At 41.9% G+C, this 26201-nt stretch overlaps 1 protein-coding gene across 11 annotated transcripts in view; it reads right to left on the bottom strand.

Moving 5' to 3' along the window:
* The window catches only part of afdn (afadin, adherens junction formation factor), a 207932-nt gene that overhangs the window by 21818 nt on the left and 159913 nt on the right, over positions 1 to 26201 (bottom strand). For all 11 annotated transcript variants that reach the window (XM_033025695.1, XM_033025702.1, XM_033025694.1 and 8 more), the window contains 8 exons: positions 21544 to 21630; positions 18321 to 18386; positions 13533 to 13606; positions 12011 to 12129; positions 8138 to 8332; positions 5068 to 5159; positions 3780 to 3959; positions 815 to 1867 (listed from right to left, as the gene is read on the bottom strand). In XM_033025695.1, the coding sequence (XP_032881586.1) occupies positions 815 to 1867; positions 3780 to 3959; positions 5068 to 5159; positions 8138 to 8332; positions 12011 to 12129; positions 13533 to 13606; positions 18321 to 18386; positions 21544 to 21630 (1866 nt within the window). The remainder of the gene's footprint in view (positions 1 to 814; positions 1868 to 3779; positions 3960 to 5067; positions 5160 to 8137; positions 8333 to 12010; positions 12130 to 13532; positions 13607 to 18320; positions 18387 to 21543; positions 21631 to 26201) is intronic.

Genomic DNA, 26201 nt, shown 5'->3' with positions numbered 1-26201 from the left:
CCGTGTTATCACACACGTGACCAGTCATTTTTGGCCTCTGACCCTAAACAAACATTATCAGCATAGCATAAAAATATCACTTGATAAACCGAAAAAAAATATGAATCATATGCACAGCACAAAACAATATAATGAATGCTTTCAGAATTAGAAGAGATGTACTCCACAATTTCTCCTCTTTTTGGTCGCACACGTGACCAGAATGGGCCATATGATTAAGTGTGACTAACGGGCCTGTCCCACTTGGGCGTCATTTACGCGTCACGATGCGCGCGTGATGGCGTACGCAGTGACGCGCAGTAGCAGCGCCCCAAGATATTGGGATTATCAAAATCTGCGTGACGCGCAAATGACGCCCAAGTGGGACAGGCCCTTAACTGTTTAGGAAGGAACTGCAGATGCTGGAAAATCGAAGGTAGACAAAATTGCTGGAGAAACTCAGCGGGTGAGGAGTAAGCAGGGACTACCTGAAATTAGAGAAGTCAATGTTCATTCCTCTGGGGTAGTCCCTGCTTTCTCCTCCCCTTCTCAGCTCTCCCTCAGCCCACTGTTTCCGCCTCTTCCTTTCTTCTCCCCCCCCCCCCACCCTCACATCAGTCTGAAGAAGGGTCTCGACCCGAAACGTTGCCCATTTCCTTTGCTCCATAGATGCTGCCTCACCTGCTGAGTTTCTCCAGCATTTTTGTCTACCTAAGTGTGACTAACTGCACATTTGTATTTTTTATCCTTAACCCATAAAGTGAAATTGAACATCTTCAAAATATATTTTAAAACCCGGAATCAAAATATGGGAATATTATTTTATTTTCCTCACCCTTGCCTGCCTTTCCACTTCCAGTCTTTGCATAATAAGTGTTGTATCAACATCATCATCTTCTTCTTCTTCATCGTCATCATCTTTTTCTTTGGACTCCTGTAACCGCTTCTGGAACTGCCATTCAAGCATAAGTTTACGAAGACGGTCGTTCTCCTCAGATGTGCGATCAGGCTTGTTCTGTAGTTCTTGTATCTCTTTGCTAAGCATTTCCAAAAGATGTTGTTGCTGCTGTTTCTCCATTTTTTCCTTTGCATCTCGTTTCCAGGGATCAGGTGAAAGGCTATCGCTCACAGGTAACTGTTCTTTGCTAATTGTAATATACTGCAAATCCCTGCGCTCAATTGTACGAGGTTGCTGCTGAGGCTGAAGTTCACGAATCACTGTATCTTGAGGCCGTGTTAGGCTGGCCATTTTCTCTGGCCTAGTTTGCTGGATTGCAGAACTAACATGAACAGGTTGGGGTGGATTTATATGTAGAGGTGGTGGACCACGGATCTGGCCAATTTTTCTATCTTGCTCACGGCGTTTCCTGTCTCTTTCCTCCTCCAATCGTGCCTTTTCTTTCTCATACCAGCGCTGTTGTTCTTCTCGCTTTCTACGATCAACAGCAGAACCCTGACTAGATATTTGTGAAGTTGGTGGCGGAGGAGGTGGGGGTGGTAGGGGCAGATCAGTATGTGTATTACCAAAATCAATAGTATAATGTACAGGTGGTGGTGGAGGGGGTGGTGGTGGCAACTGGTTTTCTATTCTAATGGGTTGGGAAACAGCAATTGGAGTAGTCAGATTTGGAGCTGGTGTTTTCCACCGTCCAGGTCCACTTTTATGAGGAGCGACAGCACTTGCTGGAAGTGATTTTGAAGAGTAGCTTAAGTGCTCCTGATTGGATGTGCTGGAATCCACAGAGAAACCTTGATTAACCCGGGCATCCAATTTCCGATCCAAGTCTTTCCGGTATTCAGCTTCTCTGCGAGATAAATCTTCCTGCCGTATTTTTTCTTGGTGAAAAGCTTTCTCCTCGTGCAATTCCTCTTGAGAACGAGTTCCACGCTGTTATATAATCAAAAATCATTTAATCGTCTGTTTGTAACAAGCGGAATTGAAAATGTTGATTAGATGTTTTAGAGATGTAATGCATTGAAGATCTTTAAATTTAAAGTCACAAATAATTGGTGTTAATTTGAATATTAGAGCTGCAAGCGAACTTGCTGCACTACTTCACCTGAAAGGATTGTCGGGGACCCTGGATGGACTTGAGGGAGGAGGTATAGGACAGGCATTGCATCTCCTGCGGTTACAGGGTAAAGTACTTGGGGAGGGGTTGGTTTGAGTGGGGATGAGTGAACCAGGGAGTTCCGGAGGGAGCAGTCTCTGTGGAAAGCAGAAAGGGGTGGAGATGGGAAGATGTGACTGGTGGTGGGATCCCGTTGGAGGTGATGAAAATGTTGGAGGGTGATGTATTGTATGCAACGGCTGATGGGGTGAAAAGCAAGGACTAGGGGGAACTCTTTCCCTGTAGTGTCAGGGGAGAGGGGGAGCAAGAATGGAACTACGGGATACAGAGGAGACACTTGTGAGGGCCTCAATTGTCATAGATGAGAGGAACCCACGTTCCCTAAAGAATGAGGACAGATGGGATATTCTGGTATGGAACACACCTCATCTTGGGCAGAGACTGTGGAATTGGGAGTGGGGGCTAGAGTCTTTACAGGAGGCATGGTGGGAAGAAGTGTAATCCAGATAGCTGTCGTAGTCAGTAGGTTTGTAATAGATGTCAGTCGATAGCCCAGATGGAAACGGAGCAGGAGGGGAGAGATAGGCACGAGTCAAGGTGGAGCACAGAGGAGAGGAGGGGTGGGTGGTATATGGGGGAAGAAGGGAAAGGGTTATGTAGCTATATAAAATTGGAGAATTCAATGTTTATACCGTTGGTTTGTAAGCTACCCAAGTGGAATATGAGATGTTGTTCCTCCAGTTTGCGTGTGGCCTCACTCCGACAAATGAAGATGCCCATGACAGAAAGGTCAGTATGGGAATTGGAAGAGCAGTTAAAATGGTTAGCAACCAGGAAGCTACACCGGGAACACCGGATTAGACGAGATGAACCTCTGTCTAACGTGGAAGGATTGCTGGGGTCTCTGGATGGAGGTGGTATAGGGACAGGTGTTACATCTCCTGCGGTTAACGGGGAAAGTGCTTGTGAGGGGGTGGTTTGGGCCGGAAGCGATTATTAAACCAAATGAGTGCAGAAGGAGCAATCTCTGCGGAAGGCAGAAAGGGGTGGGGATGGGAAGATGTGACTGGTGGTCGGATCACCTTGGTGGTGATGGAAATGTCAGAGGATGATGTGGTAGATGCAGAGGCTGAAAGGTGAGGACCACGGGATCTCTATCCTTGTTGCATCTGGTGGGAGGGGTGGGGGGGTGAGAGCAGAAATAGGGTGGCACAGTGGTAGAGTGGCTGCCTTACAGCGCCAGAGACCCGGGTTCGATCATGACTATGGGTGTATCCCTAAATGTGTGAAATGTAATGTTTTCATTTTTCTTCATTTTCTCAAAATGTCATAATCACTAACTGCAGAGAATAACTCATTTAAACCATTTTGAAACAGCATATCCAGCTGCTAAATGCATAGGTTCTTCTCTATTTTCTTAGCAGAGTTTGTTTTTAAAACCAGTATAATGGACAATATTAAACTAAATAATTTCATCCTATTAGGAGGAAGCAATATATTGACAAATCAAACAAAAGTTACCAAATTTTGAATTGCCAATCTTCTATTATATTAGTTGACTGTGCAAACCTGACATGCAGTTTTTACTCTTTAAAATCTTATACAGCACACACAAAAATATTTTGGACAATTCCTTTCATTGCCTGTCATATGAATTGAATTCAATACATTTTATTAGCCAAGTATGTATACATACAAGGAATTTCCCTTGGTTCAGCATAGTCTTACCTGTGCACTGCCAGTGAAGGGCTGTTCTTGAACCATTGCCTTCTCGTCGTAGTGATGCCATGGACCAGGAACAGGACTCACTCGATCTTGCGATCTCGACGTTGGAAAAGTAAAGTATTCTCTCGTATAAGTTTGCGTGGGAATTGGATAGGCTTCAGGTCTCGTGGGTAATAATTGTTCCTAAAAGCACATTTATCAATCTATTTAATTGAACCAACAAATATTCATGATACTTCATGAATTAAAACATGAACCATAAATAATTTAGAAGCTGAAGTATATTAATAATATTATACTAAACTTTCAAAAACACAAAAGCATACCAGCATTTCAATCTAAATGGTATTTCGAGTCTGTCACAGAGATAAAGTCTTGGCCCACCGAGACTGTATCGATCATTACCCACCCATTTATATCAGAGCAACACACAATCTGCGGGAGGAACTCAGCAGGTCAAGCTGCTTCTGTGGGTGGAAAGGAATGATCGACTATTCAAGTTGAAACCCTGTAACACGACTGGTGCACAATCCACATTCCAACATCTGCAGTCTCTTGTACCATTGTACCCATTGACAATATTCCTACATCAATCCAATTTTTATTCCCTGCACACACAAACACCCTCCAGATTTTACCACCCATTTATGCACTAGGGGCAATATACAATGGCCAAATAATCTAACAACCCTTGCATCTTTGGGATGTGGTAAGAAACCCACTCTCAGAAGTAACATGCAAGCCCCACATATACAACACTCATGGTCAGGATGGAACCAAAGCCTTTAACGCTGTACACAAAATTGACACGAGGCCTGGATGAGAAGGTAATGGTTAAATTAGTTTCCATTTTTGGACTTCCAATACTACATTTTTAGAATCACTACAAATTTTCTTCAAATACACATTTTTGTTTTCAAACTACCTACCTTTCAATTGTATTCAGTATACAGTCGGTGATAATATTCAGACTAGATTTCAAGCAGAGTGTGGATGAAATCACTTGTTGAAGTAAAGATTTCAACTGCAACATCACAATTTCCAAATGACTTTTTTTCTTTTAAGTGGAATAAATAGTGGGCAATGTTTTCAGGCAACTGCTAGGTTCCATCATGTCCTTTGATGAATTGTAAAAGCTATTCAAAGTTTAGCTTTGTCTTTGACCAGACATTTCACTACTTTTAAGTACTTGCTTACGACAATAACTTTCATTAATGCATAAACCAAATTATTAAAGTATTTGTAACACTTATGGATTAAGCCACCAAAAGCATATTTCATGTTTACTAACCTCAGCACAAAGGTTCCCCGTAGAGACTGATTGAATTTTGGAAGTAGGTGCAGTAGAATAAATAGGTTTTGCCCCTGGACTTGGAGGTTGGTCTTTGCACCAAAAACAAAGAAATAAAGTTACATTATACATGAGTATTCACATTTACTTTACTCAAGATATTTATGAGTAACTTCTCCACATTTTTTGCTTTTAGAAGTATAAAATTCTAGACGTATTAGTTAGAAGAGGCTGGATAAACTTGGAATGCTTTCTCTGGAGTGTCAGAGGCTGAGGGAGTGACCCGATAGAAGTATAGTCACCTCTCATTTTACGCGGGGGGGTTACGTTCCTGAAAAGCAGCACGCATCTGAAAAATTAGTAAATTTAACACATTTTACCAAAAGAATGCAAGTAAATGGTACAGGTTTCGGGGAAAATATGATCATCAGTAACCCACCCCTTGATCTGTGAAAAGAAATGAACTGGTAAGAGATTTTTCACGTAGCCTTTGAGAGCATGGGGGTTTACAGAATGATAAACAATCACTGGTTTTAATTGACAATCACCTTCAACATTATACCCTAATAGCAAGGTGTAACAATCGTTAGAGAGCTTGAAGCCAAGTTTCCTCTTGAGAGATATGTTCATGCTGGCATTCTCTTCAATAAAAGAGCAATTTTGTGCAGAATGCCATCGCTGTTGTACTAAACAATACCTTGTCAAGCATCGCAAATTACTACTCTGCCAGGTGTATATTGGAGTACGTTATTTTTTAAATGTGAATGCATTAATTAGCTTTGGTATTAATTAAACAAGCATGCCATTCCAAAAAACGTATAAATGAAACAAGTGTAAATGCAAGGTCGCTGTATTCAAAATTATGGGAGATGCAGGCATGATAAACAGTCTTTTTTCCCCCAGGGTGGAAGCACTAAATACTAAGAGGGCACAGATTTAAGGCGAGAGAAAGTTTAAAGGAGATGCGCAGCCACACTGCCAGGGTTGGTGGTGGAAGATACGATAGCAACGTTAAGCAAGTGAACATCCAGAGAATGAAGGGATATCATGGTCAGCACAAATGATGCGAGTCGAATGATCTATTCCAGTGCTGATGTGTCAGCAAATCTAATACAGGGTGAACTTGAATCTGATGTACCAGCAAATCTATTACTGGGAAATGAATAGTTTATTTGAAGTTTTATGGGTTAAGATTCAGACAAATATACATTTTTCTCTACAGATTCACTGAAGATCCCCCATAACAGGAATGAAAACTTCAATGGAATAATATAAAGAAGGTTCATCCCTCTACCTGTTAAAACATCTTTTCCATAGACCATCTAACAATGGGTTTTCCTTCAGGAAGATTTGTTTAAAGTTATAGCCTTCTTCAGAAAGGCAAGTCAAGCAAACTCCAGAATAGTCACCTTATGGAAAGCTATCATCTTAGTGTTAGCTCAATGCACACTAATCCCAAGGCCCAAATATTTCCCTTATGGCATTAGGGCAAATATGGACAAGAAATGTTGTCCTGATTAATTAGTGCTCCCTCAGCTGATGAATCAGTGCTGCTCTGCAGGGAACAATACATGGAAAATCGCTGAAAGTTGCAAGAGCATATTGTACTTTGGTGAGTATTTAAATGTTCTTTAACTGAGCCAGCCACATTTAGAAGGATGTGGTTGCTTGCCTGGATCTCCAGCAGTTAGAGAGCAAACCAACATAGACTTTGTACATGACAACATTGGTAGAAGTGACTTACTGTACTTTCAGAGGTAGACCTGCTTTTTTCCACTGATTATCTCTCCACATTGCCATGCTGGTAATCTATGTCTAATTGTTTTATTGATATTTGCGTGGTATTTATCATTAGGAGACATTTTATGAGAGTGGATTTGAGAAGTTCCTGGTAGTTTGCAGTATGAAATTTGTCGATCATCACAATATTCATGACAAATTGTGGACTTTAGCTTCTACTTTTGTGCTCCATTTTCCCCACTTCCTGACTTTGAGTAAATCGGAGGCATTACTATCAAGAACATTTTTAAAACATAGAAGTAAAAATTAAAGCAGAACATGCAGGAAATACTCAGCAGATTAGATAGCATCTCTGGAAATAAAAACAGTTGATGTTTCAGGATTAAAATGCTTAATGGAAACTAGAATTATGATATTTGCACTGGGAAATTGGCCTTAATGATGGTTAAGATTCACATCAAAAACATACACCAACTTTTCTTTAGTCTTTCATAGTTATTATTGCACCAATTTAGTTTCCTTTTATTGGCACATCTGCTATAAAATGTGGACAATTTCAAAAGCAACCTCTTGACAAATGTATTTGACAAAAGTAATTTGGGATTATTGCCATAGCCTTGTTGGTAAGAGCCACCCTTCAGTGGGAGGAATAATCATATGATCTGCCATTGGTAGAAAATACAGCAATTTAAATCTAGTCATTGACAAAAATATTTATATTCTATATCGATCACAGTATCATTTATTATCCAAAGACAGACATTTACAAAGGTTCTCACATGCTGTGCTTAAATATCCACATTAAATCGGTATCACCAAATTCACCGTAACATTTTTGCTAAGCCCAATCCTGAACTAACTTTACTGGATTTTTAATCAGCATAATTGTATTTTATGGTCTCAAGACCTTTAAATTACGTCGCCAAAAATGATAATGGAATTCACCTTTAGACAACCATTGTGGTGAAGGAGAGATCACCAGGGCAAAGTCAGTGATAACTAACAACACTCTATACACAGAGATCAAAATTCCATGCTCTCCTATGATCTTCTCAGGCCCTCACCCATTGAGTCCTCCATAAGATACCCACCAAAATATCACTAGAGCCTATCAAATAAATACTCTATTAGCAACATAAATCACTATACTAAAGAATGAGGAGCAAGCACTTAATATAAACTGAAAGCACTTGAAAACTCTCTGTTTAGTGCACAGAATTAAAGTTGTTGTCCTGGCATTATAAAAATCCATCACAATGGCTAGCCACCTATGTGCCTCAAACCACTTGACAATAGTGACAATGAAGATAGACATGATTATTTTTCTTACTTGCCACATTGGGACTGGATCGATGATCTGCTCGGTTTTTCAACAATCTGTCATCCCCAGTTGTTTTCTTTGGTTCACTATATTCAGTCCATCCTATTGGTGAACTTTCCGGCGTTCCGTTCTGAGGATTATTGTTGTACAATTCAAAACCCTCACTCTTTGGACGAGGCTTACCCGAGCCACGGCGATCAGAAGCTGAAAATAGAAGGTACTTTAGTTATAAAACTATTTTTAAGAATTAGATATCAATTATTTTCATCATCACTGATATAAAAGCACCTTCAAATATTATTGTAAAAACATAAAGCAATGGAAATAATCATCAGGAAAAAATAACGTCATGTGATTCTCCATAAACCATTCAATCTTGGTATATTTTGCTCTGACTGGAATGTTTCAAGTTTTAAAAATGTGAACAACTAATTTATAGTGAGTTGTAAATTATGTAAACACTAATATAAAAAAAAAAAAATACAGCAACACATTACAAAGTAATAACAACTGAAAATACTGCAAAAGTCCAGGTGGTCAGGTAACATCTGTGGATAAGAAATCTATTAACGTTTCAGGTCAGACTGACGTGAAAAATAAGTTAATCTAGGGAACAAAAAAGGTGGGGCGGGTTATGGTTGGAAGAAAAGTAACATGTTACACAAAGTAGCTTAACAATCACATTATTTTACCCCCTCAGAAAACTCCTTCAGATTAGACTTGTTTTCTCTCTCTAATCTGAATGAGTTTTAGACCGGAAATATTAACTGTTCCATCACAGCGGCTACAGATATACTGAACTTTCCAGCATTTTATGTTTTATTTTGGAGTTCCTGCATCTGTAATTTTTATTCTACTTTTAAATTACAAAAAACCCCAGTAATTTATATCCATAAGCTGCAATGACAGCCCAATATCTAATTGAAGCATTTTCAAGAGTTGTGCTTATCCTCTATTCAAGCTAGCCAAAATGGAAACTATAGAAAGGAGAAGGCTATGGAGGCCGTCAATGGATATTTTAAAAGCAGAAATAGATGGATAGATTCTTGATTAGTACGGGTGTCAGGTGTTATGGGGGGAAGGCAGGAGAGGGTAAGATAGATCTGTCATGATTGAATTGCAGGATTGACATGATGGGCCAAATGGTCTAATTCTGCTCCCATCACATGAACTTTTGAATGCAGGTGGTTAGAGGGTAATACTGGTAATTTTGATGAAATACTTAATGGGTCAATTTAATAAAAACCTGCATGGATTTAGATTGTAAATTAAAAAAAAGTTTGTTACAATACTATTTATGATTGACCTGTTCATAGTAAATGCAATTTAATGAGCGGTATTGAGTTGGCTATGTAAGGAGCAGTAGGAAAAGGAGTTGTTTATGAAAAAGTCCATCTGTTACATTCCTAATTATTTCTAGCTTTCTATGAACACTGAGAATGTTCATCTTAATTTGATGAGGTTGGGATTGTGTGTTTGATAAGCATGACAACAATAGGAAAAGGGATCATTGTGTTCAATTAAAGACAAATTTATTTGCCAGAGATAATTATTGGTTTTGTTTGTATTCTTTTTCTAATCCTTTCGAATGGAACGTCCTTTTATTCTGAGGCTATGACCTCTGGTCCTAGCCTCTCCCACTAGTGGAAACATCTTCTCCACACCCACTCTATCCAGGCCTTTCACTATTCGGTAAGTTTCATGAGCCCCCCCCCCCCGCCATCCTTCTCCACTCCTGCGAGTAGAGACCCAGTGCCGTCAAACGTTCATCATATGTTAACCCACTCATTCCTGGGATCATTCTCATAAACCTCCTCTGGACCCTCTCCAGCGCATCCTTCCTCAGATAAATGGTCCAAAAATAGCCCACAATACTCCAAATGCGGCCTAACCAGTGCCTTACAAAGCCTCAGCATTACATTCCTGTTTTTGTATTCCAGTCCTCTCGAAATCAATGCTAGCTAAATACATTCCCCCAAGGTTCCCAAGTATAAAACAGTACAACATAAAATCAGGCTCTTTGGCCCATGATGTCTGTCTTGAACATAATGCAAAGACCAACCCTTATTTACTTCTACACAATCCAATTCCCTCCATATCCGTGTGCTTATCCAAAAGTCTTATATGCCACTATCATATTTTCCTCAACCACCTTGATCCAGCCATTCACCATTCTCTTTAAAACAAACTTGCCCCATACATCTTTATACTTTGCTCCGGCACTTTAATATTTGATATTGCCATCCTGGGGGGGGGGGGGGTTCTGACCCTCTACCCTATCTATGCCTCATAATTTTACATAATTCTATCACGTTTCCCTTCAACCTCTGGCTTTCCAGAGAAAACAATCCAAGTCTATCCAACCTCTCCAGGTAGCCAATACCTTCTAATCCAGGCATCATTCTAGTAAACCTCTTCTGCACCCTTTCCAAAGCCTTCCTGTAATGTGGCTACTGCACACAATCCTCCAAATTTACAAAAACAAAGTCCTGAACTTTTTGACAAGACTTTGCTGACAATTTGTTGATTTTATTCTGCTGGTGCAAGTCACAAAACTCAACATGTTTCAGCTGTGATGGGGAGAGCCCAAACTTTACTATTATTCATTTCAAATGCACATTCAACAGGAAACCAAGAGTTGAATGTGGATAGCTCCATGCTTTCAGGAAATTCTAAGCAATAAATGACGGTAATAAAATAATGCATTCCTTAGCATTTTATCACATGGCAAGCAATGAAATACTTTGGAAGAGAAGAGATATTAGCAAATAGCATAAATAATTTTAAGTATGGCCATTTATATAAGCATTATATAAGTATAATATATTTCTGGCAGGATGTTGGAAAATAATATAGGAAGAATATCTTGCTCGTCAACAGCACCATTGATCTTTCTATTTTCACCTGGAGACTTTAAAAAAATAGCTATGAACAAAATTACATCAAGGTGGAAAAAAACGGCATTATTTAACTGGAGTAAAGCTGCAGCAGAAAGATATTTGATTGAGCCTTTGGGAGAAACTGTTAACAGTTCAACAATTCAGTGCTCCTGCCTCACAATATCATCAATCCAGAGTTGATCCTGAATTGGGGTGCTGCCAGTTGAAGTTTGCGTGTTTTCCAAGACCTCATAGGTTTTTTTTTGGATGCTCTGGTTTCTTTCCACATGTAGGTAGGGTAACTGGCTGCTGCAAATGATCTCTTGGGTGAGAATTATAAGGGGATGCTGATAGGCATGTGAGAGAGAGAGAGAATAAAATTCAGGACCACTGGAGATTAGGATGAAAGGGAATGCGAGTATTGTGAATAAGAAGGCTCTGCAGAGAGTAGTGCGTTCAGCCGAACGCACTATGGGAATTACACTCATCCCCCTGCAGGATCTATACACCAGGAGGTACAGATCCGGAGCCAGCAACATAATGAAGGACCCCTACCACCCCAGCAACAGACTGTTCCAGCTGCTACGGTCAGGCAAGCGCCTCCGCTGTCACGCTGTGAAAGAGAGGATGAGACGGAGTTTCTTCCCACAGGCCATCAGGACTGTAAACTCTTATCTCACAGGGACTAATTTATTGTTGTGTTGTGTCTCTTTTTTTTTTTTAAATATAATTAATATAAATACTGTTCTATTCTGTTCTGTTGTTTTTGCACAATCCGCAGGCATTGCCACTTTCATTTCACTGCACATCTTGTATGTGTATGTGACAAATAAAGTTGACTTGACCTGGATTACTTGTCCGTTAATTGCCATGGTCTCAATGGAGCAAAATGATACTTCTACATCATAGCAATATATGTAAAGTACAAGAACAGATTTAATTTTATGCTGTCTTTGACAATCCTCAATAGAAAATTTGAGAGCATAAATAAACATATTGTTACCTCTCTGCATCATTGGAGAAGGTTGGTTGAGAAGAGTAGCCAAACCATGATAAATTGCTCCTTGTCTTGCTATTTCTAAGGTTACCACAGAACCCGTTCTTGTCATAAGTTCCGCAGCCCTGAAAAGAGACATTCCTTTCATTTCAAATTTCATGACAGTCTAAAAGTGATTGAAATTATATTACTGACTGCTTGAATTATTTAGCTTGCACGATCTGAATAAAACTGACCAATTAAAAAGTTTTATATTCTTGTCTTCCCCTTATGGTCCACCTAGAACATACATTTTTTTCTGACAGATCCTTGATTTCTTGTCTATTAATGAAATTTTGGGTAGTGAAGTTAATACAAGGGGGATTACCTCTCCACTATTGCAACTGAAGAGGATGAAAACATTTGGACTTGGAGGTCATGGCACTGCTCTATTTAGTGTATTATTCAAACTGACACACTACATTAACGCCGAGTTCAAACCCCACAACTTAAACAGTGTGCTCAGTCCTTTACTCTTACTCCCTGTATACCTGACCACGTGGCCAAGTACAGCATCAACTCGATCGTTGATGATACCACTATTGTTGGCCATATTAATAAAACGTTGAAACGGAGGAAGGAAAGAGATCTGGAACCTTATGTCATGGTGTCAGGACAACCACCTTGGCCCTAATCTAAGAAAGACGAAAGAGTTGTTGTAAACCTCAGGAAATAAGGGGGATGAACACAATTCTGTCCTCATCAATGGAGCAGCTGCAGAGATGGTCGATGGCGTTTAAAATTCCTAGACATCTATATCATCAACAATTTAACCTGGTCTTTTTACACTGGTGTGTTGATCAAGAAAGCGAATCAGTATTTATTTTCTTCGGCATTTGAGAAGATTTGGCGTGTCCATGAGGGTTCTCAAATTTCCCCAGGCACGCTGTAGAAGGTATTCTGACAGGATGGATCTCAACTGACAATTGCTCTGATCTTAACCACCTGAACCCGCAGAAAGGTGGACATAACCCAAGTCCATCACAGGCTCGTTACTTTCTTCCATCCAAGTTATCTTTACAACACATTGCAACATGAAGGCTGGAAGTATTGTCAACTATGTCTGCTTTTCTGGCCATTTCCTTTTCTCTATTCCACCTTCTGGCAGAAGATACCAAGCTTGAAAGACCAGATGTCCAGACTTAACAGCTTCTTATCCACTGTTATCAGACTCCTGAACTAATCATCTCTTTCACACCCATTTCCTGGAGGTACTGCCATGTATTCTTAGCTCTCTTCTATTCCATTACTTTCTTTTCTTTTTTTAACTACTTCAGATTGTATTACAATCTTGCACCATTCTGTTGTATTTATTGCAGTATTTATACTGTTTACTCCTAGCTTTTTGCAACAATGGATTTCATTGTGCCCTGGTGTATCTGACAAACTAATCTAAGAGTGATCCTTCAGATTTCTTTTTAAATGATACTTGAGCAGATTCCACTGGGTTTAAAAAAAAATCAAGACAAGCTGTACAAATGTACTTCACCTTTCTTGTGAAAGCCCCACGAGACTGCGGCCATCAACACTAAGTAATTGATCTCCTGCAGCTAAACGACCATCCTGCAATCAAAAAGAATTTGTCACAATTTGGATAGGATGGAAAAATGTTTCACAGCAACTTTCAGATACATGAAACCATAGCTGCAATATGGCCCCCACCCATCTGCTCTAACTCTAAGACTATTTACTAAAATTGCAGATCACCTTTTGTCAGTACTACTTTCTCATACCAACCTTACATACTTTTACCCTCTTAATATCCAATGTATTGCTTTGTTTTGAATATATCCAGTGACCAAGCCACCATAGCCTCCAGGGTATGGAATTCACAATATTCACTGCTCTTGCACAATTACATTTCCTATCTGTTCAGCTAGGGGAAACATCAATTTTATGTCAACCTGTCTAGACTTGCATGAATTTTGATTCAAGTCTGCTTAATCTCTCATCGGATAATTCCCATCTCAGGAATCGATTTGATTGTAAATATTATATGTCACCTAAAACTTGTCCGACAAAAATGCAGAAATATACCAGTCCAATTTTGGAATATAAAGCTATGTTTTAAACAAAATGTATAATAGGTAAAAATATTAGATGCCCTGGGTAAGAGTCTACCATAAGGATCGTGTGAAAAAGAAACTGTCTTCTCACACAACTCCTTTAGCCACGCACTGACCGTCGTGATCTGTCTGTCTCTTTGCCAACCAGTGCCCACTGAGATACATTTGTTTTAAATTCCTTAGATCTAGTCACTTGCTTTCCTGGTTATAACTAGGGATGATAAAGAATTTTAAATAATTAATTGCACACTTCAAGATGGTTAATCATTATAATGAAACAGTAATAGAACAGATTTTGATTGGGTCTAATGGAAAATATTTTGCTTTTATAACTTGTTTAATTTTAACTTCTCATGCTCAAATTCTTCTGTGGAATTCTCTGCCTCGGAGGGCGGTGGAGGCAGGTTCTCTGGATGCTTTCAAGAGAGAGCTAGATAGGGCTCTTAAAAATAGCAGAGTCAGGGGATATGGGGAGAAGGCAGGAACGGGGTACTGATTGGGGATGATCAGCCATGATCACATTGAATGACGGTGCTGGCTCGAAGGACCGAATGGCCTACTCCTGCACCTATTGTCTATTGTCTAAATTGGAGGTATCACTTCACAGTTAGAAACTCTACATTTTATTTTCACTTAATAAGCCCTCCCTAAAATTTCACTAGGGATTTAAGTGATCTTGAAGCATATGACACACAAGGTTGCACAAGAAGGGAGCAAGTCAGAATAGTGGGAACTATAGGCCGGTTAGTCTGAGTTTAGTGGTTGGTAAGATTTTAGAGTCCATTATAAAGGATGAGGTTACGGAGTACCTAAAAGTTCACAATGAAATAACCGGTCAGCATGGCTTTGTGAAGGGTAGGTCTTGCTTGCCAAATTTGCTGGAATTCATTGAAGTAAATAGCAAGACATACAAAGGAGAATCAGTAGATGTTGTTTTTTAGAAAGCCTTTGATAAGGTGCCAAACTTGAGGCTGCTAAGGAAGATGAGAGCCCACGGTAGCAAAGGGCAGATAAGAGCATGGATAGCAGGTTGGCTGGATGGCAGAAGACAAAGAGTGACAATAAAGGGGTCTTTTTCTGTTTGGCTGCCAGTAACTAGTGAAGTTCTGCAAGGGTCGGTGCTGCGGCCGCTACTCTTCATGATTTGGATGAGGGGATTGAAGGCTTTGTGGCCAAGTTTGTGAATTATACGAAAACAGAAGGAGGGGAAGGTAGTGTAGAGAAAGCAGGGACTCTACAGAAGGACGTGGACAGTTTGGGAGAGTGGGCAGACAAGTGACAGATGGAATATAATGTCGCAAAGTGTGGAGTCATGCATTTTGGTGGTAGGAATAAAGGCATAGACTATTTTCTACATGGGGAGAGAATCCAGATATCAGAGGTGAAAAGGGACTTTAGGAGTGCTGGTTGCAGGATGCCCATAAAGTTAATCTACATTGAATTGGTAGTAAAGAAAGCAAACTCAATGCCAGGTAGACCAAAATGTTGGCGAAACTCAGCTGGTGAGGCAGCATCTATTGAGCGAAGGAAATAGGCGACGTTTTGTGTCGAGACCCTTCTTCAGATTGATGTGAGGGTGGGGGGGGGGGGGGGGGTGGAAGAAGAAAGGAAGAGACAAAGACAGTGGGCTGAGGGAGAGCTGGGAAGGGGAGGAGAAAGCAGGGATTACCTGAAATTGGAGGTCAATGTTCATACCGCTGGGGTGTAAACTGCCCAAGCGAAATATGAGGTGCTGCTAAGGGTCTCGACCCGAAATGTCGCCTATTTCCTTTTGCTCCATAGATGCTGCCTCACCCGCTGAGTTTCTCCAGCATTTTTGTCTACATTCTATTTTCCAGCATCTGCAGTTCCTTCTTAAACAAACTCAATGCCAGCGTTTTTCTCAAGAGGGCTTGTTTACAAAAACAGGGCTGTAATGTTGAGGCTCTATAAGGCCGCATTTGGAATGTTGTGAGCAATTTTGTGAGCAACTGGTAAGGCCGCATTTTGAATATTGTGAGCAATTTTGGGCACAATATTAGAGGAAGGATGTGCTTCCTCTACAAATAAACTTGACTTGACTTGCTGGCTCTGGAGAGGGTCCATTGGTGATTTACAAGAATGATCCCAGGAATGAGTAGGTTAACCTATGATGAATATTTGTTGGCATTGGGCCTGTACTCGCTGGAGTTTAAAAGAATGAAACATACATTGAAACATACAGAATAGTGAAAGGCTTCGATAGAGTGGATGTGGAGAGGATGTTTCCACTAGTGGGAGAGTCTAGGACTAGAGATCACAGCCTCAGAATTAAAAGACGCTCTTTTAGGAAGGTGATGAGGAGAAATATCTTTAGTCAGAGGGGTGGTGGATCTGTGGAATTCTTTGCCACAAAAGATTAAGTCAGTGGATATTTTTAAGGCAGAGATAGATAGATTCTTGATTAGTACAGGTCTCAGAGGTTATGGGGAGAAGGCAGGAGAATGGAGTTAAGAGGGATAGATCAGCCGTGATTGAATGGTGGAATGATAGGCCGAATGGCCCAATTCTACTAACACATGACCTTATGACACAACCTGCATTGTTTAGCTCTGCAGGAAAAATGATGGGATTAGCAATCCTTTCTCCATGGCCTTTTTCAACATCACAACGGCTTTCAATTGTCAATTATGTGTTGTGGATGATTCTCGTAGATACATTCCAAACTGGATCACTATTTTGTAAGCCTGCTCCATTACATGCAAGTTATGATTCTTAGTGACATATCCAGCTCAAGTAACATTTAGTGAGGACAAAAGTCAGGCCAGTATGTATTATTGCTCCAATTGTGATCTTTATACATTTTGCCAAACTGCTACTGCGATAACATTGTTACTTTAGATTATAGATAAACTACTGGATGGGTGGTAGCCTATTCAGCTTCATATGATTACAAACCAAATGCAGGAACGTCTTATTAATTTTAACTATCTTATTTCAGTAGGCTGATGATGTTATAAATGTATGCTTTCCTAGAAATGAATTTGTAGAGGCATAGGTGGAAATAGCTGATAGTACTGTTGCTTAACAGTAAGGACTAAGCTTCCTCAATCAATACAACTTCTTTCAATCAGATCCAACTTTGCTAATTCTCATTTATGGGGTCTCTGGAGAACATTGTTCATCATTTGTAAGATTGTTTCCAAAGTATTGGAAGTGCACAAATAATTCAATTCAAAAGGTACAAAAACAAAATTTCTAGGAATACATACACTTTTTTCACAAAACTGAATAACATTTCTCACTTGACTATTACTCAAATTTATTCATGTGGGCATATGGGAAAATATTGGATGGGGCAGATAGGGTTAAGGAAGCAGGGAGTCTGCAGAAGGACTTGGACAGGTTGGAAGTTTGATCAAAGAAATGGATTACAGTGTAGCAAAGTGTAGGGTCATGCACTTTGATAGAAAGAAGAAAGGCATAGACTATTTTCTAAATGGGGAGCGGATTCAGAAATTGGAGGTGCAAAGGGACTTGGGGAGAGCTGGTGAAGGATTTCCACAGGGTTAATTTGCATGTTGAGTCGGTAGTAAAGAAGGCATTTCAATTTGAGAGGATGGAATGCTGAGGCTTTATAAGGCGCTGGTCAGGCCACATTTGGAATATGGTGAGCAGTTTTGGGCACCATATCTGAGGAAGGATTGCTGGCGCTGGAGAGTGTCCAGAAGTGGTTTACGAGAACTATCCATGGGATGATTGTGTTAACGTATGAGGTGCGCTTGAAGGCTCTATGCTTTCATTCTCTGGAGTTTAGAAGAATGAGAAGGGATCTAATTGAAACCAATAGAATAATGAAAGGCCAAAAGTGGATGTGGTCAGGATGTTTCCACGTGGGATAATCATAGAGGGCTATTCTAATGGAGTGGCTATTCTAGTGGCACAACTTCAGAATAAAAGGATGTACGATTAGAATGGAGATGAGAAGGAATTTCTTTAACCAGGTGGAATTCATTGCCACAGTCAGCGATGAATGCCAAGTTATTGGGTATTTTTAAAGTGAAGATTGGTAGGTTCTTGATTAGTAAAGGCAACAAAGGTTATGGGGAGAAGGGAGCAGAATAGGGTTGAGGGGGAAAAGGATCAAATGGGCGTGCAGATTCAATGGACCAAATGACCTAATTCTGCTCTTAAGGGCAGCAAATGTAATCAGTTCTTGTTAATAAGAATAGAAATGAACAAAATCTACTTACTATGTCTGCAGCTCCTCCTTTTACAACAGATTTAACATAGATTCCCAGTTTATCCTGTCCTGCACCCTGAAGACATTGAAAAAAGGTAATTATCAGACATTTTCCAGCAATTAAATCTGTTTGAACTCCCATCAACAAGCAATGGGTAATTTTTAAGGTGCAAGTGTTCAACTGCTAGTTACAATTGGAGCTTGTAGGCTTAGCATTTAGCATTGGTTTAAAATTTGCTTAGTGATCAAGGAAAGATTACAAGTTAGGGCATATGGGATACCGTAGCATCTCCCAGCCTTTGACATAGTCAAATGAGCACAAAGTATTTATTCATACAGAAACAGGCCCTTTGACCCAACTTGCCAACTTAAGAACGGAAAATAGTAAGGAAGGAAATTTGTCATTTAACCACAGTAGGATGATATAGGATGCTATTCAAATGGGGTAGTTTTAAAAAAAAAAGGCAGACGAGGGGAGCGGTATATTCAAAGATAAACGTTCTCTTGGGCCACACCTCGGAGTCCCAAAGGCTACGCCTGCCTGGCTGGTGCCAGTGTTAGAAACATTAAGGTTGGAAAAAAATAATTGAAGAGGATCTAGTTGTTATGGCTCGCACTGTAAACAATGAAAGCAGAATTCTAAATTAGTTATTTTTCAGTAGAGCGAGTTTTACATTACATTTGTTGCTTGCAATTCTCTTTCATGGGGAAATAGACTGCCATACAGTTCAAGAATCAAGAATACTAATCAAGAATCAACAGATCTGTTTTGTACAAGTAGGATGTACAGAAAAATATGAATGATTATGTAGAATCATCTGGAGAGAAACAGTATTTGAGAAATCTAAGGTTTTAAGCAAGGAATAATTCAGATGGATAGGAACAGTGAGTGGGTCTCTCATATTCAAATGCCATTCCATAACACAATACAGATCTGTTCTTCCTACTGAGTGATGCCAATCAGACCAAGTTCATTTAGAAATGCAACAATTTCTTAGGTAGAATTAACCACCTTAATTTTATCTCACTGATTTTGTTCAAATGTTCATCTTGCATTCAAATATTTGTCATCCTATAGTTTACCATTTACACTTAGTAAATCCATTTGGAGAAACAGATGCCTACAGGCAGAAACATTCAGGAATGTGCTCAGATAACTCTGTTTTTTTCCACTTAGGACCTTTAATTTGTCACAGCAAATTCAAAAATTAAAATTTTTGTACCTGTTGTGAAAGTTGGAATTCATAGCAAAATTTTTAAATTATGTGATAAGATCTTGCTTGAAATACCATTTGCAAGAAGGCATGTAGAAGTAACAGTTAACGATATCGTGAGAACTAATCTTCGCTACCATTGGAACGTCAGAGATTTATTAGTAGAGCCAGGATGTTTAGGCACTAAAAAACTCTGAAATAGGCAGGCAAAAAGGCATAATAAAATTACAAAAAAGGTACGAAAAAGGCATTTATTGACATAAAAGGACATGTGTTTCCACCACCAAATATGGTTAAAAATGATAATATAAAGGTATACTACATTAAATGACCAAAGTTGCCTGGTTGCACATAATTACTAGCATTTTTTTCAAATTATCTGGTGTTAAACTATGCTGTCTGTCAGACAGATGCAGTATAATATAGATAAATGTGAGGTTATCCACTTTGGTGGCAAAAATAAGGGGGCAGATTATTATCTCAATGGGGTTAGGTTAGGTAAGGGGGAGGTACAGCAAGACCTGGGTGTCCTTGTACACCGGTCGCTGAAAGTTGGCGTGCAGGTACAGCAGGCAGTAAAGAAAGCTAATGGAATGTTGGCCTTCATAACAAGAGGATTTCAGTATAGGAGCAGAGGTTCTTCTGCAGTTGTATAGGGCTCTGGTAAAACCACAACAGGAGTATTGCGTACAGATTTTGTCTCCTAATTTGAGGAAGGACATCCTTGTGATTGAGGCAGTGCAGCGTAGGTTCACGAGATTGATCCCTGGGATTAAAATTAATGGACAAAGTCTGAGCACTCAGTATACAATTCTCTGTTGGATATATGTTGAAGTATCAATAAAAGATCGCAATTACAATATATTTATTGAGGTATTTCATTAGTTTCTACTTACAGCTTTAAAAAAAATATATATATATTTGTTGAGTTTACCAAGAAATCTCAAGTTAGCACGTGTGTTAGAACTAAGACCACTACTATCTCAGCAATGAATTAATGCCACCAAAGTAGTTAATAATCAAGCTGAATTGCATACTGAACTGCTGTTAATTTGTCAAATGGATTGTTATTTTATTTTATTTGCTCGCAGCCACCCGAGCTACTTCCCTCGGGCCTTATTTTAAGAGTAGAAAATAGCGTCTTGGATGCTGGGAAATACGGTAAGTGGCAAATCACTCAAGATTAATACAGCAGGTTCTCACTGAATTTACAACAACTTGGCTAGCGAAATGATCTTATTACTGGCACCATGCGTTTTTCCCATGAAAGAGAATCCTCAGCAATTAAATAATTCAAGTGCTGATTTTTTGTTAACCAATTCCTTTAATTCACAATGAAGATATGAGTCTGTACCATTACTGAATTAGTCATAACTGGCAGCCAGGTGCTAAAAGATTTAAGCACCTATTCCAAGTATTAACAAACTTATATATAGCAAAGCCACTCAGCGTTCAGTACAAAGAGGGAATTGTGCCTTAAAATAATCAAATACAGAGGGCGGCATGCTAGACTGCGGATTTTGTTGCAAAAAACGAGTGCAGATGGACAAACTCACCAGGTCAGGCAGCGCCTGTGGAGCAAAATGGAGTGTCGAATTTTTGTGGTGATTCCCTTCATCTCGACTGAAGTAGCGGGGAGAGGGGTGGGGAGGGAGAGTAGCCAGTATAAAGAGGTTCCCCTCAGTACATATACAGGATAGGTTATACTGGGGAAAGATAATTAACTTATGAACTTGCATTACTACATTAATATAAATTATATTGTTGATGGGCTGGGAGATTGCAACATTCAAGTGGTCCGCCCTGTTTCGACGAATGCAATCAACCTGGCGTGCACAATCGAATAAGATCAAATAGAACAAGTTTTGATCTTACAACTTTAGACTGTGCACGCCATATGCAAGAATAAGATATTGTTGATGAGTACACTTCTCTAGATGACTGAGATAACATTGCGCAAAAGTTATTTCTTCACATTGCACTTCATCCTCAGATGTTTTTAAACAAATTCATTCTCACCTTAGCAGCTACAATGCTTAGTCCCATTCCATTTAGTTTTTTTAGTGTTACTGTAATTATTTCTGGTTCTATGCGATTAGGCTCAGCCTGAAAAATAAAAAGGATTGTGAATAAAGCAAATTTAGTAAACAATTTATGCTTCTAGTAATAAATGGGACTATCAATTTGTTTTAACAGTCCAAATGTTTGATTTAAGTTCACATATAAACTAATGATAGAGGGGTAAAAAACCAAACACATAATTCTTAGCAGATATCATGTATTATTACCTTTTAATTTCAATACAAAACATTAATTCACAACTACATCAAGGGTATGTGTCTTTTTAATCCACAATCGGATAACAGGAGTTTGCTTCGCATTATAACTACACAATTTCGACTCAATGTTTTCAAAATGCACAACGATGCACATTGTGGATGCAAATCGACTCGTTTTACTTTTAGTATTTACTAGACTTTACTGAATAACTGGGATGGGGGGGTGTGAATAACCCAGGGGGGGAGGGGTCGGGTGGTGTGGCACTCGGCAGCTTGAGAGCCCATTGTGATTGGTGCTCTGAGAGTGGCATTGTGACATCATCGTTGGAAGCTCCTGGAAAAAGGCTGTGCGTGAGAACCGTTTTTTGCCTTTTTTTTAAATTTGAATCATCAATAACTTGTGAAATATAGAATGAAATCTTAAGTGAACCTGATAGATTCACAGATCAAATGTTTTTCCACACAAGCTTGCGGTTAGTTTAGATACTGACCACGAAGACGATAGCATGTAATGTTACCTCTGCATGTATTTCAATAAACGACTATGAGGTTACCTTCTGTGCATTGGTCTCATTACTGTATTGGTCTCATTAGAAAATATGGTGTCAGAAAGTTTGGACCCCTTATTCGCCTAGTTTTCTTCCAGTTTATTTTAGTTTGTTATTTTCTTTTCTGTTACTATTTCACTATAGCTACCATGTTTCGCAATCTCGACCTATTAGTGTTTGATGGTGACCTTGCTGAGCGTTGCCGTATCTTCGAAGAGGACTTTAACGTACACATCCGTGCTGCACCTCATGCTGCAGCGCCAAATATTCAGGCATCTATCCTCAATGTGGCCGGTACAGAGGCCATCCGACGTGCAAGCTGGTCCCACTATGCCCCCGTTGTACTCGATGCTGCGGGTGTTCAGATCACCCCTGCGGAATCTATTGACGATCCTGTCTGCCCGATGAACAAATTCCGACAACTTTGTGAGTTACGCACCAATCTCGTTATGGAGTGCCACAGTTCTTGTTGCGCGCAGCATAAAGCAAGGTGAACCAGTTAAAGCCTACATCAGTTCTTTAAAGCACATTGCTCGAGTGTGAAAACTTGTGATAATCTAATTCGTGACAGACTAGTTTACAGGGTTACAGGGTTTCCTTTATTGTCATTCAGACCGAAGTCTGAACGAAATTTCGTGCCTGCAGTCATACATACATACAATACAATAAAAAAACAACAATAAACACATATTAACATCCACCACAGTGAGTCCACATAGCACCTTCTCACTGTGATGGAGGCAAAAGTCTTAGGGCTGCAGTCTCTTCCCTCCTCTTCTCTCTCTGCGCTGAGGCGATACCCCACCGGGCGATGTAGCAAACAGTCCCGCGGCTCAAACACCGCGGCCCCGGGTGGTCGAAGCTGCCGTCCACCAGTCCTGCTGACACAGCCGCTGGCCCGCGGCCGAACCCCGGACTCAGGTCACCGCCGCCAGAACGCCATCCCAGCCACCGGAGCACCGTTCCACCGTTCCAGCCCCGAGCCGGATCGCCCTCACGTGAGTGCCGTTACTGTCTCAGCCTCGCGCCAGGCCGCCCCGACATGGGCGCCACTCCTCCCTCGGGCTGGGCCGGGCAGCCCCGACATGGGCGCCGCTCCTCCCTCGCGCTGGGCCGGGCAGCCCCGACATGGGCGCCGCTCCTCCCTCGGGCCGGGCAGCCCCAACATGGGCGCCGCTCCTCCCTTGGGCTGGGCCGTCCAAACATGGGCGCCGCTCCTCCCTCGGGCTGGGAGCGCCGCACCTCCCCGAGCTCAGCCACTCCGACGGGAGCACCGTTCCTTCCTCGGACCAGGGCGCCCCCCGGGAGCGTCACAGCCCCTCACGGAAGCCCTGTTCCAGCCCCGACCCGGGCCGTCCTCACGGGAGCGAGCCCAGGGTGAGTCCTGGCGGGCTCTGCCTCCTGAGCCTCGAGGTCGCCAGCTCCGCCATTAGGCCTCAGCACAGACGGAGGCAGAGAAGGGGAATACGACAAAAAAGTCGCATTCCCCCGCAGGGAGAGACAGCAAGCCCTTTTTCAACCCCCCCCCCCCCCCCCCCCCCAAACACAAACTAAAAAAACAAAAACTGGACTAGCCAAAACGAAATAAACAACACAAAAAAAGCAAAAACAAACGGACTGCAGGTGAGCCGCTGCTGCCAGGGCAGCAGCTCACTGAGTCATTGAGTATACGGAATCCTCAATGACAAGGTGCAAGATTAACTTTTACGTGATGCAGAGCTCACTCTTGTTGGAGCGGAGCAGAGATGTTGTATTGCCGAGTTGACTGACACTCACACTAAATCTTTGGGACCGGGTCCCCATTCTGCTCCACCTGCTACAGCCAGAACCTTCCCACGATACTCCAGAAGCCGTTCCTATGCCCACTGAGGATATGCTGCCTGCACTCGATGGTCTAAGTCTAAACATACATTCCTTGTCGGAATGATCCTGTAAACATCGAGATCCTATGGTTACCCTCCAGATCAACAGAACAAATATTATTGCAAAGGTACACAAAATTGCTGGAGGAACTCAGCGGGTGCAGCAGCATCTATGGAGCGAAGGAAATAGGCGACGTTTCGGGCCGAAACCCTTCTTCAGACTGATGGGGGGTGGGGAAAGAAAGAAGGAAAAAGGGGAGGAGGAGGAGCCCGAGGGCGGGCGGATGGGAGGGTGGGAGGAGACAGCTAGAGGGTGAAGGAAGGGGAGGGGACAGCACAGGCTAGCCAAATTGGGGGAATTCAATGTTGATGCCATAAGGGCGCAAGGACCCCAGACGGAATATGAGGTGCTGTTCCTCCAATTTCCGCTGTTGCTCACTCTGGCAATGGAGGAGACCCAGGACAGAGAGGTCGGATTGGGAATGGGAGGGGGAGTTGAAGTGGTGAGCCACCGGGAGGTCAGGTAGGTTAAGGCGGACTGAGCGGAGGTGTTCGGCGAAACGGTCACCCAACCTACGCTTGGTCTCACCGATGTAAATTAGCTGACATCTAGAGCAGCGGATGCAGTAGATGAGGTTGGAGGAGATACAGGTGTACCTTTGTCGCACCTGGAACGACTGCTTGGGACCTTGAATGGAGTCGAGGGGGGAGGTGAAGGGACAGGTGTTGCATTTCTTGCGGTTGCAACGGAAAGTGCCCGGGGAGGGGGTGGTGCGGGAGGGAAGGGAAGAATTGACGAGGGAGTTGCGGAGGGAGCGGTCTTTGCGGAAGGCAGACATGGGGGGAGATGGGAAGATGTGGCGAGTGGTGGGGTCACGTTGGAGGTGGCGGAAATGGCGGAGGATTGTGTTGTATTTGCCGGCTGGTGGGGTGAAAGGTGAGGACCAGAGGGACTCTGCCCTTGTTGCGTGTGCGGGGATGGGGAGAGAGAGCAGTGTTACGGGGTATGGATGAGACCCTGGTGTGAGCCTCATCTATGGTGGCGGAGGGGAATCCCCGTTCCCTGAAGAACGAGGACATTTCCGATGCCCTGGTATGAAATGTCTCATCCTGGGAACAGATGCGGCGTAGGCGGAGGAATTGGGAGTAGGGGATGGAGTCTTTACAGGGGGCAGGGTGGGAAGACGTGTAGTCCAGATAGCCATGTGAGTCAGTGGGTTTGTAATGTATGTCGGTCAGGAGTCTGTCCCCTGCGATGGAGATGGTGAGGTCAAGGAATGGTAGGGAAGTGTCGGAAATCGTCCAGGTGTATTGGAGTGCCGGATGGAAGTTGGTGGTGAAGTGGATGAAGTCAGTCAGTTGTGTGTGGGTGCAGGAGGTGGCACCAAAGCAGTCGTCAATGTAGCGGAGGTAGAGGTCGGGGATGGGGCCCTGGTACGCATCGAACAAGGATTGTTCAACGTACCCGACAAAGAGGCAGGCGTAGCTGGGGCCCATGCGTGTGCCCATAGCTACGCCTTGTGTTTGGAGGAAATGGGAGGAGTCAAATGTAAAGTTATTGAGGGTGAGGACCAACTCCGCTAAGCGGAGGAGAGTGTCAGTGGCTGGGTAAAGGTTGCTCCTCTGGTCGAGGAAGAACCGGAGGGCTCTGAGGCCATCCTGGTGGGGGATGGAGGTGTAGAGTGACCGGACATCCATGGTGAAGATGAGGGGGTGAGGGCCCAGAGAGTGGAATGCGTGGAGGCGGCGGAGAGTGTCTGAGGTGTCTAGAACATAGGTGGGGAGGGATTTGACCAAGGGGGATAGGATGGAGTCAAGGTATGTGGAGATGAGTTCGGTGGGGCACGAACACGCAGAGACAATTGGTCTGCCGGGAGAGCCGGGTTTGTGGATTTTGGGGAGAAGGTAAAAACGGGCCGTGCGGGGCTGGGGAACGATGAGTTTGGAGGCTTGGTCAGGTAGGGCGTGGGAATTGATGAAGTCGGTGA

This window comes from Amblyraja radiata, chromosome 8 (assembly GCF_010909765.2).
Source record: "Amblyraja radiata isolate CabotCenter1 chromosome 8, sAmbRad1.1.pri, whole genome shotgun sequence".
Lineage (NCBI taxonomy): Eukaryota > Metazoa > Chordata > Chondrichthyes > Rajiformes > Rajidae > Amblyraja > Amblyraja radiata.
This window is presented reverse-complemented; position numbering and strand designations above follow the sequence as displayed.